This window comes from Athene cunicularia (assembly GCF_003259725.1).
Source record: "Athene cunicularia isolate RWA chromosome 12 unlocalized genomic scaffold, athCun1 chr12_part1, whole genome shotgun sequence".
NCBI lineage: Eukaryota > Metazoa > Chordata > Aves > Strigiformes > Strigidae > Athene > Athene cunicularia.
Genome location: NW_020799116.1, coordinates 13,125,928 through 13,143,269, shown reverse-complemented (window position 1 = coordinate 13,143,269; position 17,342 = coordinate 13,125,928). Strand labels below are relative to the sequence as shown.

The following is a 17,342-nucleotide window of genomic DNA, read 5'->3' as shown; positions in this document are numbered from 1 at the left end:
GGGGTGGGGGGGAGGGAGCCCTCCAGCAGCCCTCCAGCAGCCCCCCAATGCTGGCTGGGGTCCCAGAATGGCAGAAACAACCAAAAGGCTGATTCCACCACAGGCATTGATGGTGGGGTGAAGGTGTTTTACAGATCCAGCGGTGCAGAGAAGCACCAGCACTGACTTGTGTGTGGGAGAGCCTTAGGCAGGGGTAAAAACTGAATTTACAGGAGCAGGGCTGCCTTCCCCCCAGCTCAGCATCCCCAGCTGCAGGGTGGATAAAATATCCTTTGTCTGGGCATGACCAGAGCAGCTCCTTGGTGGCAGGGCCCAAACTCCTGAGGCTTTCTTTGGAATATAAGTTTCACATGGGTTTTGTGCTAGTCCTTCTCTCAGAGATCAGGTTATTCTGTCTTTTATGTATTGCTTATTGTCTTTGTTTCTCTCCTGGTTTTCATCTTGAATTTAAAAAGAAAACCCAAACACAAACCCAGACAAACACCTTCTTCCTTTACACATGGAGAAAAAGAAAAAAAGAAGCACAGTTCAAGAAGCAACATTTGATCCAAAGTAGTATAGGATGGCAGGAGTCTGCTCCTGCTTGTTTCCGTCATTTACACATGGGTTCAGGTGGATAACTTGTGGTATTATGATTCTCAGCCTTAATGAGAGGGGAAAAGATGACTGCAAGACAGTGATCTGCCTGAGCATATCATGAACACAGTCCTGAAAGGACAGGAAAGTGACTAATTAAACTAAATAAATATGAATTTGATCAATGCCTGGTGAATACTTGTTAGAGAAGCAAACATCGGGTCAAAAAAAAGAAAAAGGGAATGTGAAGGTTCAAGGATAGTAGCTCTAAATTACCTTTGGATGGCAGTGGGCTCAGGGACAAGAGCTGAGTCCCCCGCCAGCCGTGCCGGTGACGGGGATGCTGTGGGTGGGTGGTGGAGCCGGGGCAGCACCGGGGGGGCCTGGCCAAATCACCTTCCTCCCCGTGCTGCCATCTCTGCCAGCCGAAATAGCTGTGGGAGCTGTGAGATCAGTGCTTGATCTTACTGAAGGGGGTTTCTTCACCTCAGCTGTCACCCCACTTACAGGAAGGGTTCTTGTGAATATGGTCTGGGGTTGTAGCAAAACAGCACAGCTGGGCACTGAGGACTGGCTCTGAGGAAAGGATTCATGGCTGAATATTCCCCCAGAGAAAACGCTGACATTATCTTCTCTGTTACCACTTATTTCATGGTGTTTTAATATGCTTTCCAAAGGTGTTAAATCAGAGAGATGAAAAAACACATAATGGACAGTCAGGTGTCATGGTGAGGACAGAGGGACCTGTCTCAGTTTGGGGCAGTCACTGTAGATTTTTCTCTCTTACAAAGACAACTGATGAGGATTTTTGAGGAACCACTTCTGAAAAACAGAGGCTTATTTTTTAGGCTTTTTTTTTTTCCTTTTCTATAATGTTACTCTATCCCTGTTGGCAGGGGAGGTAGGAGTGCCCCACACTGCCCATGACAACTCCAGGGACCTGCCACCCTGGCCACACTTGGGCAGAGCTGCTGCAGGGTGCCAAGGGAGGCACAGGATGTGCTTCATGCACAAGTTAGTCTTTCTGCTGCTGTTTCTATTAACAGAAAATAGAAAACAGCTCAGAGTAACAGGGCTGGAAAAATAAAGAATGCCATTTCTAATCCTGTAAACTGACAGGGAAGATGTTGATTAGCAGCTTGCAAAGACACAGCAATGTTTTGAACCGGCTCAACTTTACCCAGCCCGCTGAAGGCGAGGGTTTACACACGGATGTATTTATTTCAGACCACTCTTTAATACTGACCTTGCTGATATTACAAGAAGATATTTTTTAGAATGCAGATCTCTTTTTCTTTTGTAATAAGAAAGATGGCAGCTGTGATTGTGTAAAAAAGTGGGTGCACCCAAATGGGCTCTACTTCACTTTTTTGTGTTAGGTTAAATACACTGAATATTTCTATCTAATTCTCTAGGAGAAATTAAGAGTATAAACCTGTTTTGTTTCCGTTGCCTCCCAGTGTGCCCCCGATGACAGAGGCAGTGGCCAGGCAAGCCCTCCTGCGCTTCGTGGCCTCGCGATGCTGCTACGGGAGCAGAGCTGTGGGTGAGCTGGCCATCCGGCGTCTGCGCCCGCTGGGCACGTACCGAGTGAGTACCTCCAGACCGGGTGTCTTGGGTACCTCTTCTGAGCACCTGGGATAATTTCCAATTACATAGTGACACGGGGTCACAAAGAGCCACCCATTCATGAAATTAAATGGCTTTCATCCTACTTTAAGTGCCAAGTGCTTTCCAGGAAGAGTCTACCTAAGAGTTGAGTGAAGGTTTTATAGCTGAAAAGTCCATCCTCTACAGTAAAGCACCACCTCAGCAAAGCCTCTGGAAGCCTTCTCTGTCCACCTAGCTTTGGCAAAAGAACCCTTTCCTTACCTAAACCACAGGAACCTGCCCTGCAGCTTGGTATATTGGGCTCAGACAAGCATAGAGGGACCTGTAATGCCACACATTCCCCTAGCCATGAATCTATTCTGGTAATGTTTAATTTCACAGAAAACATCTGGGCTTTGATTCCCTAGTGTCACACAGAATCACACAGAATCGTCAAGGTCGGAAAAGACCTTGAAGATCATCTGGTCCAACCATTAACCTAAAACTGACAGTTCCCAACTACACCATATTCCTAAGCACTATGTCTGGGAAATTAAAGTCTCCCACAAGAACAAGGGCACGCAATTGTGAGATTTCTGCTAAATGCCTACAATATATTTCATCCACCTCTCTGTCCTGGTTGGGTGGCCTGTAGTAAACTCCTACTACAACATCTGCCCTGTTGGCCTTCCCCCTGATTCTAACACAAAGACACTCCACCCTGTCCTCACTATACTTGTGCTTAAAGCAATTGTGACAGTCCCTGACACACAGCGCCACCCCTCTGCCTCTCCTTCCTTGTCTATCTCTCCTAGAGAGCTCGTAGCCATCAGCTGGTGCACTCCAGTCATGGGAGACATCCCACCATGTTTCCGTAATAGCCACGACATCACTATTTTTGTGCTGCATCATGTTTTCAAGCTCCTCCTGTTTGTTACCCATGCTGTGTGCATTGGTACACAGGCACTGCGGATGGGCTGATGTCCCCAGCACCTTTTCACATTTAAAGGTCCTGAGTCTGGCCTGACCTTTCACAGGTGTTACCACGATTACTTATTCATCCATATCCCTTGCATCTTTGTTATGCTGCTTGTCTCCATCCCTTGCCTCCGCTGGGATGGCAGGGTGAGGGTCATCGTTGGCACAACAGCCCACAAACTCTGGTCATCTAACCTGGGGCTTATGCCTGGGAGTTCCAGTTTTGTCCCCTTCCCCCTTCAAATCTAGTTTAAAGCTCTCTCAATGAGCCCTGCCCCAAGATCCTTTTCCCCCTCTGGGACAGGTGCATCCCATCTGATGCCAAAACCTCTGGAGTCCTGTATACTAACCCATGATTAAAAAATCCAAAGTTCTCCTGGTAGCACCAGTCTTGGAGCCACAAGTTCATCTGTTGGGTTCTCCTGTAATCTTCTTCATCCATCCCCACAACTGAAGGGATGAAGGAGAACACAATTTGTGCCCCTGACCCCTTAACCAGTTTCCACAAGACCATGAAATCTCTCTTCATTGATTTAAGACTTCTCCTGGTAATATCGTCATTACCTGCCTGAAAAACCAAGAGAGGATAGTAGTCCTTGGGTCTCACTAGAGTGGGGAATTTAGCCGTGAGGTCCTTCACTTGGGTCCCTGGGGAGGCAGCAGAGTTCCCTATGACACGGGTCTGGTCTGCATTGGGCCTTCGACACCCCTCAGAACGGTGTCACCCACTACAATGACCTTTCTGGGGTTCTTTTTAGAATTGGTTTTAATACCTAGTCTAGAGCGACCCGGCCTTGGTGGACCTTGATCTTCCTCCTTGTTTGACTCATTCTCTTCATCCTTCTCTACTTCATTCAAAAGTTCCAGGTCCCCGTATCTGTTGTGAAGGGGCACCATGGAAGGTGAGGGAGGTCGGGAGGGGATTTTCCTGCCTCCCTGAGCAGAAACTTGTTTCCAGTCTCACCCATCTCTTAGGTCCCCTCCTTCTGCCTGGTTGCAAGAGGGAGAGGGATCACCTGCCTCTTCTGGGGCCTCCATTTGCTCCTGTTACTTCAGGGGTGCCAAGGTGCTACTGCACCAATCAATCGCCCTTTCACACTCCCTAATAATCTTTCAACCTCTTCTTTGAGTCCCGCCGCCAGGCCGAGCCGCGCATCCAGCCGAGCCCGGCGCACACGGTGCTGTCACTGCTGGCCCCGACAGGGCTGCCAGGCTCAGGCACTCCCGCAGCCGGGGCCCGGGCCGCCGCGTGGTTGTGTGGCAGCTCCCTCTGGGTCGCCGCGTCCTTGCTGCGGTGGTTTTGCCCCGAGCGGAGACCATGGTTCAGTCTCCTCGGGGGGACGATGCCACTCGCTCAGAGGAGCTCCAGGGCCCGGAGAGGGCCTGTGCCCTGTCCGCCCGCCCTGCCCGCACGAACTGCCGCGCCAACCGCCGCCCCGCGCCCTTCCGAGGCTCCGCGCCCTGTTTCCCGCCCTGTTGCCGTGCTCCTGGTCGCTCGCGCTCCCTGGGGCTGCTCCTGGACGTGGCGGCCGTTGGGCGCCGTCACTCCGGGCTCTGCCCGCTCTGGGTCCCCGCTGCCCTCTTTCCCAGCTCACTCTCCCTGCTCAGGGGGAGCGGCTTGAGGCTCTCCCTCTTCCCCGGGCTTCTGCCTTCTCGGCTTGTTGTTTTGCTGTGGGTTTTTTGCCACTTTCAGGAGGATCTCCCACTGCTATCCTCCTCTTTGGAGTCCCTCTCCTCAGCAACTGACAATCACTATTGCAGATTTGGTGCTTGCTGCCGTGAGCAGCTGGCTCTCAAGTCAGTCCTGAGTTGGGGAATCGTTGCTTGTGGTGGAGTACCCAACACACCAAACTGGTGGGTTCAGGGCCAGGCTTTGATGCAGGCCTGGCCTGGGTAGCTGATATGGGGAGTACTGCAGTGCCCACCCCTGATTCCTTTTCTGGGGCTTCTTGGAGGGGATGATGCAAGGGCACTGAGGAGCACGGTGCTGGGAGTGCCCTTTGGTAGGCACTGTGCGGCAGATAGTCCTTTATGCTAATGTTTGTTCCACTTCTGAGATTATTCAGATTACTCACAAACATTATCCAGGCCTTCCCTAGAAAATAAGCCTCAGCTTTCTTCAAATAATGGTAAAATGCACTTTTGCTGTGAAAATACCAACCAGTTTTTCTTATGCAAGTTGTACTCAGAGACAGAAGAGTCTGGGAATGCCCTCAAGACTCATTATTAGCAAGTCACAGTTCAAATTTAAATGCCTGCTTTGTACAAGTTGTCTTTGTGGTGAGTGCGTGATTTTTCTCTTCTAGTATCGACTGGAGACGTTCAGTGAGTCGAGGTTAAGCGAGTGGGTGTTCGAGCCCTTCACCAGTAAGTGACTGCCCTGAATCCCAATGGAATAGCTCTCGTGGGACCTGCCCCACACGTTGCAGCTGGAGTCTGTGGCAGTGTCACGGTCCAGGGCTCGTGGGGCTCCTGGAGATGACTTGAACCTGGTTTAATGTGCATTAGGTTTACCTCATCCCTTGTAGCCTTTTGCACTCTGCAGGACCCATGAAGCTGGGGCAAAATGCTTTCTTTCACAAGCTTAGTTTGCTTTCCTCATGTTATGGGAGGCTTTGTTGCATGCCCTGGGAGCAGAAGCTATTAGCTCCCTGCCTCCTACCAAGTGCAATGTATATTCAAAGCTTGTCAAGATTTACAATGAGCACCTGTGAGCCCACTTTTTACTAACCTGCTGAGGAGTGCACGGGATTCCTGCCCCTGGTTTTTGGTGGCTGATCCCAGGGGCCTTCACTGGTTTGGGTGAGTCTGCTGGGAGGGCTGTGGGGGAGACAGGGGCTGTGCTGTAGCAGCAGGAGGATGCTCAGCACCTCTGGGTGGCACAGATCATGTAGGGTTGGTTCCTGGTGCAATGCCTGCATGGGGATGGGGTGTGAAGCCATCATCCAATCACCCCCTCCATCAAGGTGAATAAGACGCCATTCCCCTCTTGCAGAGCCTGGAGCAGCTGGACCCTCTGGGGACACCCCCATGGACCCCTGGGACGTGGACATTGGGGCTCCCCCACTCTTTCAGGGCCAGACAAGGCGCTGCCGGGTGCCCCACTCGGTGCTGGTCAGGGTGAGTCCCCGCTCGCTGTCAGCTGCTCATGGGAGACCGTTCCCCTGCCAATGGGCTCCTCAGGGCTCTGGGAGCAGCCCCCAGTGTCCCTTCCCCAGCTGATGGGCTCCTTGGGGCTGGGGGAACAGCCCCCATGGTCCCTTCACCAGGACCAGCTCTCTGGGGATAGTGACTGGCACCTCACTATGGTTCTCATTTTCTTGTGTTTTTCCTCATTAAACACCAGGGAAAATAGTCAGAGATTGCTTCTTCTCGGTGTTTTCTTCCTCTAGATGTTTGAGGACAAATCCTGCTGCAGCCTTTTCAAGAAACAGCACCAGATAATCTTTCCACTTTGTTAATTTTTTTTTTTCAATGTTAGCAGAACATTTGTTTGCATGACAGTTCCCATTTAGCTTTTGACAAGCTCTATAGCTGGTCAATTTATTTCACTTTTTAAGTGAAATGATGAATAAAGAAAAAAAATTACTTTCTTTTGCCAGCACTACATAGACATTGGCCTTTGTTAAATAATTATTATTTATAACTCCTTTAATGGCTGTACAGCACAATTTTATGGTGTTGGATTCTGTCCCGTTAGGACCAGAATTTTATCACTGAATTTAGATGCAGGAAGAGTGCATGTGCATAATACGAGATAACTGAAATCCCTGGGCAGCTCTGTGCATGAATAATCTTCTGATTTCAGGACTGTCACAGATGCTGTGGTCATGGCCGGTCCAAGTGCGGGGTGTGCCATGGGGCAGGTCGGGTAAGGAGCTGGGAAACCTTCACCAGGCAGCCTACTTTCCCTAGTCCTCTGAGTTTGATGTTCATCTGCAAATTTACAACATGTGCTACCTTACTGCTGTACTTATTACAAGGGTTGGAAGTCTGAGGGCGAGTTGTCGTTTATTCCCCCCAAACCCATTTGTGTTCAGTCCAATTTCCTGGGTCCTGCAAAAATGCTGGAAGGGGTTGTCAAAATCCTGCCCAGGTAGAAAAGATGTCTTACCCCATCCTCAGTCAACACCTCCATGTTACCGTGGGGAGAGGGAAAGGAGAATTTGCTTCTGCACTGTTGAAAAGAGGTCAGATCTCAGGTGTGAAATGCAGCAAAGTGTTTGCCGCCTTTCAGAAATGCTTTGTTGTGCATTTGGGGTTTCTGAAGGGGAGAGGAGGCTTAACCCAGGGATGGAGTGCAGTGACAAATCTGCCCTCCTATCTTTATTTGTTCTTCTGCACAGATATTTCCAGACAGCTGAAAGGAGTATTGTCATTGTGCAGATTTGCCACTTAGTTAAAGTCAATCTGATTAAATAGGAGAACTTAAAGTATGCTACTAATGACAAGAATAAGTAACAGTGGAAAAAAACGCATGTGTAAGAAAAAAGTCATTTCAACCTAGGTTGTGTGTCTAGTTTGCATCACTGATGAGTTTGACTGGAACACCTAATTAATCCAGGGTCACAATTTATGGGCTATTTTGTACACTTTTAATTTACAATGTACGTACCTGGCATATGGCTTTCTTTACAAGCCTGAGTTAGCAATTATTTTGATAATGTGCATAAAAGCTTTTGGTTTATAAACCTGACATGTTTTTATTCTAGCAGCCACCACCTGTTTTAATTCTTCGGTGTATTTGCAGACGAGGTGTGTAACATGCAAGGGGTCCCGCCGGAGGCTGAAGCAGCAGAAGAGATGCCAGCTTTGCTCAGGTACAGGTCGCAAAAGGTACGATGGGCTCCTCTGCACGTCACTTGGTGTGTCTCTGCTTGGGCCAAATTGCTTCCCTTAGTCTGTGTTTGCTCACACAATGGTACGGTTATGAGAAACCAGTCACCCCAGTCCCACTGCCTTGGTGGAGGTTATCAGCTGAGGGTCTAATAGTAGAAGGAAAAGTTGGGAAGTTGGTAGGGGAAAAAGGCCGTTAGTCCAGTATGTTTGAGCCAAAATGACTCCACTTGCATGCTTCTGGCAGCAGTTACAGCGCAGAGCTCTACATGCCTGTGCGCTTTTGTTATTTCCTACCATGAAGACGCCTAACAGATAAAGCAGTGCAGCAGTAGCTTTATTCTCCAGGAATAATGGTTAGAAATAGCCTTTTCCCCCCTCTGATTTTTAAATGAACTTTCATTTTAACATCTAATATTCATTCTGTGTGGGCTGCTCTCAGCATTCAGAAACCAGGCTGATATCCCAGACTCATGAGAGAAGCTCTTAAGCATTTGGAAAAGAATATCTTTTTGGCCTGCCTTTCTTCCAACTTTTGTACCTTTCTGTTACAAGACTGTTTCCTCTCCCAGCTTCTCTGGGAAACTGGAGAGAGCTTTGGGTTTTCCAGTGAAAGCAAAGTTTCTTGGACCTTCAGGAGCTGCAGCAGCAAAGAGGCTTTGAGTGTCTCCAAGTCAGTGCTGAAGCTCCTGTCTCAGGTCCTGGCAGGCTCTGCTCGGCTCAGTCAAAGAGGGGTAGTGGGATGGGCTGCAAGGAACCAGCTTGGGGTGGCAGCAGCAAACTTCCGAGTGGCTCTTCCACATGTTCCTGCAGCATCTGTTTGGGCTTTGGCAGGTTTCACAGAGAGCACAGACTGGACAATTATTACAACCCTCTGTTTTTTCCAAACATGAAACTTAACAGGCTTAAAAATGATCTTTAAGTGACAAAAAAAAGAGCAAGCACTATTCTAAAACTGTTTTGTTTATGTGGCTTCATTAAGTTTAAAATAACAGAGATGGTATCTTGCATAATCATGGCAGTCATTTTAAAGCATGAATCCACTGGGACTAATGATGGCTTGAAGAGCCTTAATGAATCAGTTGTTAACTGCTGCTAATCTGTGTTGCATTGATGCAATCAAAATGCTCCATGCATAAGCATATGCCTCCTGCATCTGTTAGAAGCACAGGCAGCAGTGTCTTCAAAGTGACACTCATCTTCCTACCGTTGTGTGGGGAAATTGTGATTATCCTTAATTAGATGTACAAATACATTCTTTGACTAATTCCACATTTACAAATAGATTTGAGGCTGGCATTAGTCATTTGTTTTTCCCAGCAAATACGTTATATCCCTTGAGTCACAGACTGGGGGAAGATGTATGTGCGGTGCATCTGCTATCGTTGACTCCTGTAGCTGCTGACCCAGCTGAGCTACACAGACAGTCTGAAATAAATCACCCCCAGGTCTGCAGGCCTCTGAAAGCTGGCAGTGTTTAAAATCCCATTTAAATTCCTTTTTGTCGCATCCAAAGATGCAATACCTGTTCTGGCCGGGGCAGCAAGACCTGTGTGACCTGTCAGGGGGAGAAAAAGCTCCAACATTTCAAGCAGCTGGTGATAACTTGGTAAGTAGCACAGGTAGAAGTCCAGAGCTGTTACTTCTATTCCTTATTTTACTGCAAGGCTTGGTTACTCATCTGGGCTCCCTAAGGGGAGGCTGTGAGACTATTTCTTGCCTTTGTTCAGGCAGAAACAGGGGCTTAGAGGAGCAGCTTTAGCCCTTAATGATGGCAGTCTTGTCCACAGGGCGTGGTGGAGGCTGCAGTGGGTTCTGAGGTGAAGGATGGCCCAAAGTCACACAAGAAGTCAGAGATGGAGCCAGAGCAGCTGGGCAAACATGGAGCTGGCGCATGCTGGACTCAAAGCCCCTGGAAGCCCCCAGGGCAGTGCTCCAGCTCCTTTTCTCAGGGCTTTAGTGACAGACAGCCCAGGGCTGCTGGCTCTGGTGTTGCTCTGGCACATCCCATTTGGGAGCTGTAATGCCAGAGATAACAGATGGGGCTGGAAAAGATCTTAGCTTGTGAGGTTTAGCTAAAAGCCATTACCTGCCCTGCTGGGTGCTTCCTGAGCACTTTCCCATTTTTTGTACAAAATGCCTTCAATTACCCTGTGTGAAGACCTGCATTTTTCAAAACACCATCTCTATCCATCCTGAGAGACTGGAAATTGCCCCAGGTGTGTCCATCATGCTGGTGGGACTCTGGGGGGTGCAGGGCCCCCAGGGCTGAGCTACCCCAGACAAGCACAGCTCTGTCAGATGAGACCTTCAGATTCTTTGGCACTAACCATGCCCCTGTCCTACAGGTAATAGAGCAAAATGGTTCACTGTAAGAGGAGCCGTGGCTTTGGAAAGGGAATTGAAGTCCTCTGCTGCAGCAGGGAGTTATGAGGCTCTGAAAGCTGTAAGGCAAGGGGATCGTCATGAAGGTCTGATTTCAGGATTATTTATGCAAGAGCCATCCATGGTTATTGCACATACAAAGTTAGGCAGGCATGACTATTATCCTCAGAAAGCAAGGAGCACCCAAACATTACTCAGGCATTTAGACAGAGCCTGGAACTAGCTCAGCTCAGATTGTGCAGTTGTTTTCCCTCTCTCTTGCAGGAAGAACAATGTCTTTGAATTTGTTTCTGAGCATCATCTGAACTTCCCAGGAGAATTGCTCAGCAAAGTCAGTGGAGCAAATATATTTAAAGATGAAAATGTGGTGGTGAGTGTGACTCTCGGGGCCAGAGGGAATCCCTCCCTGAGTGGCTGTAAAGAAGGGGGGATGTGAAATGCCTTCCAGCAGTGTGCCTCTGTTGTGGTGTCCAGTGGCTGATCTGGACATAGCAATAACCACTGCCCTCTCCTGCAGCAGAGCTGTGGTCCCCCATTTGCAGGGCACAGCTTTTCCCATTTCTACAGTCAGGAGAAATATAGGGAGTAATGGGATTATGAAATCCAGCAAAATTTGATCTTTTTCCATAAGCAAACCCTCAGAGGACATGACTTTGCCCCTCCCCACAGAGCCGGGAAGCTCTCGGCTGGGACAGAGATGCTTTGGGGGACCCACAGGTGACCTGTGCAGTCTGAGTGGCACCAACACCAACACAATGGGACTTCAGGCCGTTGTCCCTGCTGCAGAGCAGTCTGATCTTCCTCTGAGGAACCAAGAGTTGTTGGGTTTTCTGGCTGACAAAATGCAACCAACCTGTGCAGCGGCAGTCAGCCCTCAACCACCCCAGGTTACTTCTGGTGGCCATTGCCAGACTAGCAATATTCCACCCCAGAGTTGTTCTCCACAGCTCCCCAGCAATAGCAGGAGACATCCAGCAGCATATCCATCTCTAGGGCTTTTTATGCTGTTCCTTGCACATTTTCTGCTGCCTGTACAGCGTCGGTGCTGCTGGCTTCAGGCTTGGCAGGGAGAGGCCATGGGACGGTGGCTCTTGCCCCTTGCTGGAGTGCCTGCAGGGCATTGCCATCTAACAGCAAACCCGCCTGCCTGCAGAGCCACTGGGAGCTCATCCTGCAGGCAGGAACTGATCCTGGACCTTTGGAGCCAGGACCCAGCGCAGAGGTGCTGCTGCTGCCTGGGGCTGCTGGCCGGGCTGCCGTGGAGACCTGTGGCTGCAGGGCCCTTCAGCAAGGTGGTCGTCAGTGCTGGACATCTCCTCCAGCTCCCATGGTACAGGGCTCCCAGAGGGAATCTGCCTCTGTGTACCTGCAAAAGTCTGGAGCAAACCAGCCTGAGAACAGCTGAAGCACAGTGTCCTCCTACAGCCAATACCATTGCTGTACTGCTCCGTTCTCAGCTTGATTTTTTTTTTAATGTGAATGCTAATGTGTGAGGATTTATCCGTGCCTTTTTATTATTTATTTGTTGGTTTGCAGTAACCTGTAGAAACTTTGGTCATGTACCAAGACAGGGAGGTAGGCACCATCCAAGCACGGACCAGCTTTCCTCCAGAGAGCTATTATTCAGTGTCACGCATCTGTAGCAAAGACTTTGCATCTGGTGTTGCAGAACCCCTTTGGGATTTGAATGATGTTTTAGCATCTGAGTCATTCTCCAACAAACACTTTATCTCTGGAGTCCTATGAGCATTACAATCAGTGGGCCTCTTACATAAATAGGTATAACTCCTGGCTATGCAAGAAATAGCTGACTGGTTCTGCCTTGCCTCCAAGTCCAGTATTTCTTCTGCAAATTGTCCACATGCTGGGTGAAAACAGAGATGCTTAAAAAAACCTTTCAAATGTAACAGTGCTGCACTGCTGGAGAAGGTGACAGTGAATTCTGTTGGGGCACAGAGTCAGAGTCACTCAGTGCCAGTTTTTAGCCAGACGTGGCTGGGAGTAGCAGCCTCTCCCCATGCTGTCCTGCTCCACGGGCAGCACTAAGCTCTGCCTAGAGAGGCACAGTCCCTACTTTGGACACTTCTACATTTTGCTGGGGTGGGATGGACATGCCTGGAACTTCGAGCTTACTGTTTATGTTGTGTATTTCCACTCTATGCCCAGGTCTTTCCTTGCGTGTGCTGGTAACAGGTGAAATGAATATGCTTGTGCCAGACAAATAGGGTCTCTCTTTTGCACGGTCGGGTTTATTTCTTGCAGGTATACCCCATCATCGACTTTCCTGATCCTGAGATCTCCCTGGCCTCACAGCGAGCCATCACAGAGCACAGCACAGCGCTGGCCACGTCCTCCCGCATCCTCCGGCAGGTAAGGGGGAGCCCAGAGCAGAGCCACCCCTGTGCCCAGCGGGCAGCTAATGAAGCCCCATTAGTGAGCTTGGTCAGACACTATAAGATGTTGAGAATAGTAACTGATTTTATTTTTTATTTAGAGGTGATCTTTAGCAAATGAAAAAGAAATTCTAACTATCGAAGAAATCTTAATTATCAAGTGAAATACCAGGGAAATAATTTTTCAGACGTATTGAAAGATGGAGGAGACTGTGGTTATTATTGTTCCTTTTACCTTTTCAGAGCCCTGGAAAACATTATTTATTACCACTATTTTTATCTTGGAAGCTAATTTTGAATAAACATTAGGATTCCACTCCATCTGATTCTTGCTAGAGTGTTGTAATCTCTGTCGCTGCTATTATAAATGTGATTGCGAATGCAAAAGTTTAGCTAGAACATACTGTCTTTTCACCCACAGGAAAGAGAAGGTTTCACATTAAAAATGCAAGTAAACTGAAAGACCAAAATAAACTTAAAGGGAGATGGTTTGATTTTCCATGTGGTCTGTCAAAACCAGCTCTTTGGCAAATTTCTATCTTCCAACTTAATTCCAGCCTATAATTTCCACTTCTCAGCATCAAAGGCAGTTTGTTCACTAGATTGCTGCACTCCAGCCAAAGGCTGCGCTAGCTGTATGGCAACGCAGGTGCTGAAAACCTCCCACCCTGCCAAATCCCTGGCACCACACGGTATTTATGCTGGTCCGAGCTGCCTTCTGCCGGTGCTTTCCCCACCACTGAATTTTTCATCCCCTCTGCTCGTTGTTGGCTGAGGTTCCTCCACTTAATATTCAGAATCTTTTGGAAAAAGCTGGTGGTGGAGGGGGGGGGAGTGTCTTCTTTGCTTGCCTGACGCTATTGTGGTTTCTTATGACGTTGGCCGTGTGTTGGAGGTCAATACCCACTGGGGTTGGAGAGGCTGGAGCCCGGCAGACTTTGCTGAGCTCATAGAGCTTTATTTAAAACAGAGACTTTGTGTGTGACTAGAACAAGATGTGAGAGTTGGGGTGGGCGCTGGGGCTGCACTGGCTGCTCGGGAGAGCTGACCAGCTGCGGGGCACCGCACGCACGGCTCTCCTCCCTCTCCCACCCCACCGGGCAGCTCTAAGGGGCTGGGCATGTCGCTGAGCTCGAGCTTGCCCGGGTCCTGGCTGATCACAGACTTAAAATTCACTAAAACTTGGGTTTGGTTGGTGTTAGGGAAAGGTGGAGATTGCTAAACTCTTTCTGCAAAGAAAAGGAAGGAGCAAAGTGGGTCCCTCCAGGAGGAGGTAAGGTGCCACCGCAGCACTGACACCAGCCTGTCACTTGTAATTCAGCCTTGAATAATAATCATCAGATAAGAGGAGATGAAAGCAGCTTCCTTCCCCCTCAGACAGGGAAGGGAGCAGCGCAGCAGGGGTTAAATCTGCAGCAATTTCTGCCGCAGTAACACAGCACAGTGTGGCCCATCACCAGCATCTCTTCCTGCTTCCAAGGGACAGAGGTGACGTGTGTCCACAAAGGTGGTGATCTGCCACCAGCGCCAGTGGTTCCTGGCACACACCCAGACTCCCACAGCTCCTCCTGTTCCCAGAGTGTGGACCAGGAACCGCCGTCACACACAGACCTCAACCATGCAGGAGACGGCGTATGATAATGCACTGAAGACTGGAAACAAGGCTTTAAGGATTTAAGGAATTAGTTTAAATAGCCATAAATGCAACAAAAGTGGTCTAGTACACAAAGGCCAAAACATGTTATCTCCATGCTAGCGGCACTAGGGGAATTTCTGATGGCTGTAGTGATGGATGTCCACTGGGTTTTCCTTTCCCCTTCACAAAGCAGCAGCAATCTTGGAGCTGCAAAGTTTGTAGCTAAAAGTTGAGGCTTTTTTCCCCCTTACATGTGTTGGTCTAAAGGAAGATACAGCATCTGCTCCAAACTGCTTATTTAATTTGAGCTTTTCCTTTCCCAGCGTCAAACAATTGAGCTAATCCCCATCACAGAAGTTCACTACCAGTATTCAGGGAAGCCTTACCTCTACTACATCTATGGGCTCGAAAACAAGGTGTATGCGCTGGACTACCCTGAGAGGTGCTGCTGCAGCTGCACCATCCTCTGAGAGCTGGCATGTGAGAAAGGCACAATTGCAGCAGCAATCGTGGGGACTTGGGGATGTTCCGGGACCTTTCCCACCACACTGGCTGTGCTTACAGAGGACTGCAAACAAAATAAAGAAGAAGAAGAAAACCATTACTCCCCTCCCTCCAAACTGCTTTTATCTCAGAGCCAGGCCCAGCTCCAGGCTGCTGCTGGGTGCAGGACCTGGCCTTTGGGTAAAGATTCCTGCCGTGGGTGTTTGTTGCAGAGCTGTATCATTAAAGTGATGCCTATTGACAGAGACATTTTCAGTACAACTATGCAGTTTATGACCAGTGTCTGCCTTTCCCTGTTTTATTTGTCAGTTTTCCTGAGTTACTACATAATCTATAATGATATATTTCAAAATCTATCCAATTAGCAAATCTAACTTCAGAGGATTTCATTTTAAAACACCCAGTAACACCATCTGAGGAGTGGTTGCACCATTACAAAAATTATTGTCTAAGAAAAAAAGAATAAAAGGCTCTTGCATGCGATGCCCTGGGTGGTTGCAGGGATGGGGAGAGCAGGATGTTGCAGGGGGGGAGGACGTGGGGTCACCCCTGTGCCTGTGGGCTGGGGGAAGAGGAGCTCTGCCCCTGGGGACAGCACCCGTGCCCGGGCCTCATCCAGACAAGGGGCATTGGCTCAAGTGCCCACAGGAGGCAGTTCTGCCACGTCCTCCTCTTTTTTTATTACCAGTGTTACAACATTTATCTCAGAAAAGCTTGCAGGGGAACCTCAGCTCGCTTTGGGTTTAAGGCTAATTTAATTTAACTGCAAACACTTGGGTTTGCAGTGCAGAGCTTGAGGAGATAAAGCAAACAGACCCTAAAAAGTTCAGAAATGTGCAAGCAAACAGACAGACACCAACACTCCTATTTAAAAACAAACCAAACAATCCTCCTCTCCTCCCCCACGATTTTTTACATATTGTAGTTCCTGCACTGTTTGGGGCCTAATGGAGGGGTTTCACATGGGTGATGCTGGCAGCCCCCAGCAGACTGAGCATCCCATGGGGATGTGCTCCCCTGCAGCCTGGCACTCTCGTTGTGCTGAAGTGCCAGCTGAGTCAGGGGGTTATCACAGCAAAATCCACACAGGAGAAACACAGCTCGAGGGGCTGGGAAAGTTTTAAAAGATAAAGACCCATATGTCAGCTTGAACAGGGATTGTGAGGGGTGAGAGTGAGGAAAAAGCGACTGGGAAAAGACACAGCAACTGACAAATTTTAAACAAGTGAGTTGAAAAATACTTTGTAAAGGAAGTGTTTTCTAAAATGAAACAAAAACATGTGGTTTCTGCTCATGTGTAAAGCAGAGAGGATGAGAGGGAACAAGGAGCTTTCCTGATTTTGCTGAGGGTGGGGGGAGAGACACAGGCAGAAGCTGCTGTCGTGGCTCTGAGTGATGCTCCCCCGTGTCAGCTCTGGCACTGAGCAGTGTTCTTCTGCATCAGTCCTAGCCCTGAGTGATGCTCTTCTGCATTGTCCCGAGGCCCGAGGGCGGGTGTGTTGGGGGTGTCAGATCAGAGCTGGTTTCGCCCTGTCACCGACCCAGTGCTCCCGGGGGATTTTGCAGGCAGATGCAGGGGGCAGGGTATTGAGAGCTACGGGCAAAGGGGCCTTTGTGCTCACTGGACAGGAGCTGAAGGGATGCACAGTTAATGTACCAACTCTGCAGTTTGCTCCAGGGTGGCTCCGAGGGAGCCCTGCTGCTGCCACCAAGCACTCTGCAGCCAAAGGGCACACAGACACTGACAGCCACCTTATTAAAACACAGATTTAAAGGCTAATTTGATGGCTGATTCTGGCCTGGCTCTTTACCCCATGCATGCCCATGTAAGTGTGCCCCAGAACACCACCAAAACTGTTCCTGATAAAAGTTTCTTCAGTCTTTAAAAACCCACAAGAATGTCACTTCCTTATTTTGCCAAAAAACCCTTCAGAGCTTCGAGACTCCAGAGCAAAAGGAGGTAAGAGCAGGTTTCCCTACAGAGCACTGCAGGACACACATGCAAAGATGTTCCTTCCCATACATATATATATATATATATATATATATATATATATATGCATATACATATATATATATATGCATATACATATATATATATAAATCTGTGTGTACTCATATAAAGACACATGCACATTTTCTATAGCCAGGCACAATGGAGCAGGCCAGCGTGGCACATAAATCAAGCAGGCTGCCTGCCTGGCATTGACAGACTGGTTTAGGCAGTTGCATCTAATGCAGTTTTAGTCTGGCCTTACTTGTGTTAAACAAGTCCCTGACCTGCATAAGGCTGAAAAATTACCTGAGGAGCTGATCCTGTGGCTTATCGTACCAGGCAGCCTCTGGAAAGTGCTTCAGGCCCACTGGATGTGGCCATGCAGAGCCCATGCCGCTCATACATAGGAGATTCGTCGCAGTCCCTGCAGCCACAGCCTGGGCTTCAT

General features: G+C 48.8%; 2 protein-coding genes across 4 annotated transcripts in view; one reads left to right on the top strand and one right to left on the bottom strand.

Annotated features, from left to right (window-relative positions):
- SSUH2 (ssu-2 homolog (C. elegans)) overlaps nt 1–15,083 on the top strand; it is a 21,507-nt gene extending 6,424 nt beyond the window's left edge. The window contains exons 4-12 of the mRNA XM_026857441.1: nt 2,037–2,166; nt 5,451–5,511; nt 6,140–6,264; nt 6,953–7,015; nt 7,895–7,980; nt 9,497–9,589; nt 10,630–10,735; nt 12,628–12,735; nt 14,718–15,083. Coding sequence (XP_026713242.1) covers nt 2,037–2,166; nt 5,451–5,511; nt 6,140–6,264; nt 6,953–7,015; nt 7,895–7,980; nt 9,497–9,589; nt 10,630–10,735; nt 12,628–12,735; nt 14,718–14,864 — 919 coding nt within the window. The 3' untranslated portion in view covers nt 14,865–15,083. The remainder of the gene's footprint in view (nt 1–2,036; nt 2,167–5,450; nt 5,512–6,139; nt 6,265–6,952; nt 7,016–7,894; nt 7,981–9,496; nt 9,590–10,629; nt 10,736–12,627; nt 12,736–14,717) is intronic.
- A 596-nt stretch (nt 15,084–15,679) lies between these two features.
- The window catches only part of LMCD1 (LIM and cysteine rich domains 1), a 59,966-nt gene continuing 58,303 nt past the window's right edge, over nt 15,680–17,342 (bottom strand). For all 3 annotated transcript variants that reach the window (XR_003399294.1, XR_003399295.1, XR_003399296.1), the window contains exon 8: nt 15,680–15,690. The gene's annotated coding sequence lies outside the window, so the exon portion shown is untranslated. The remainder of the gene's footprint in view (nt 15,691–17,342) is intronic.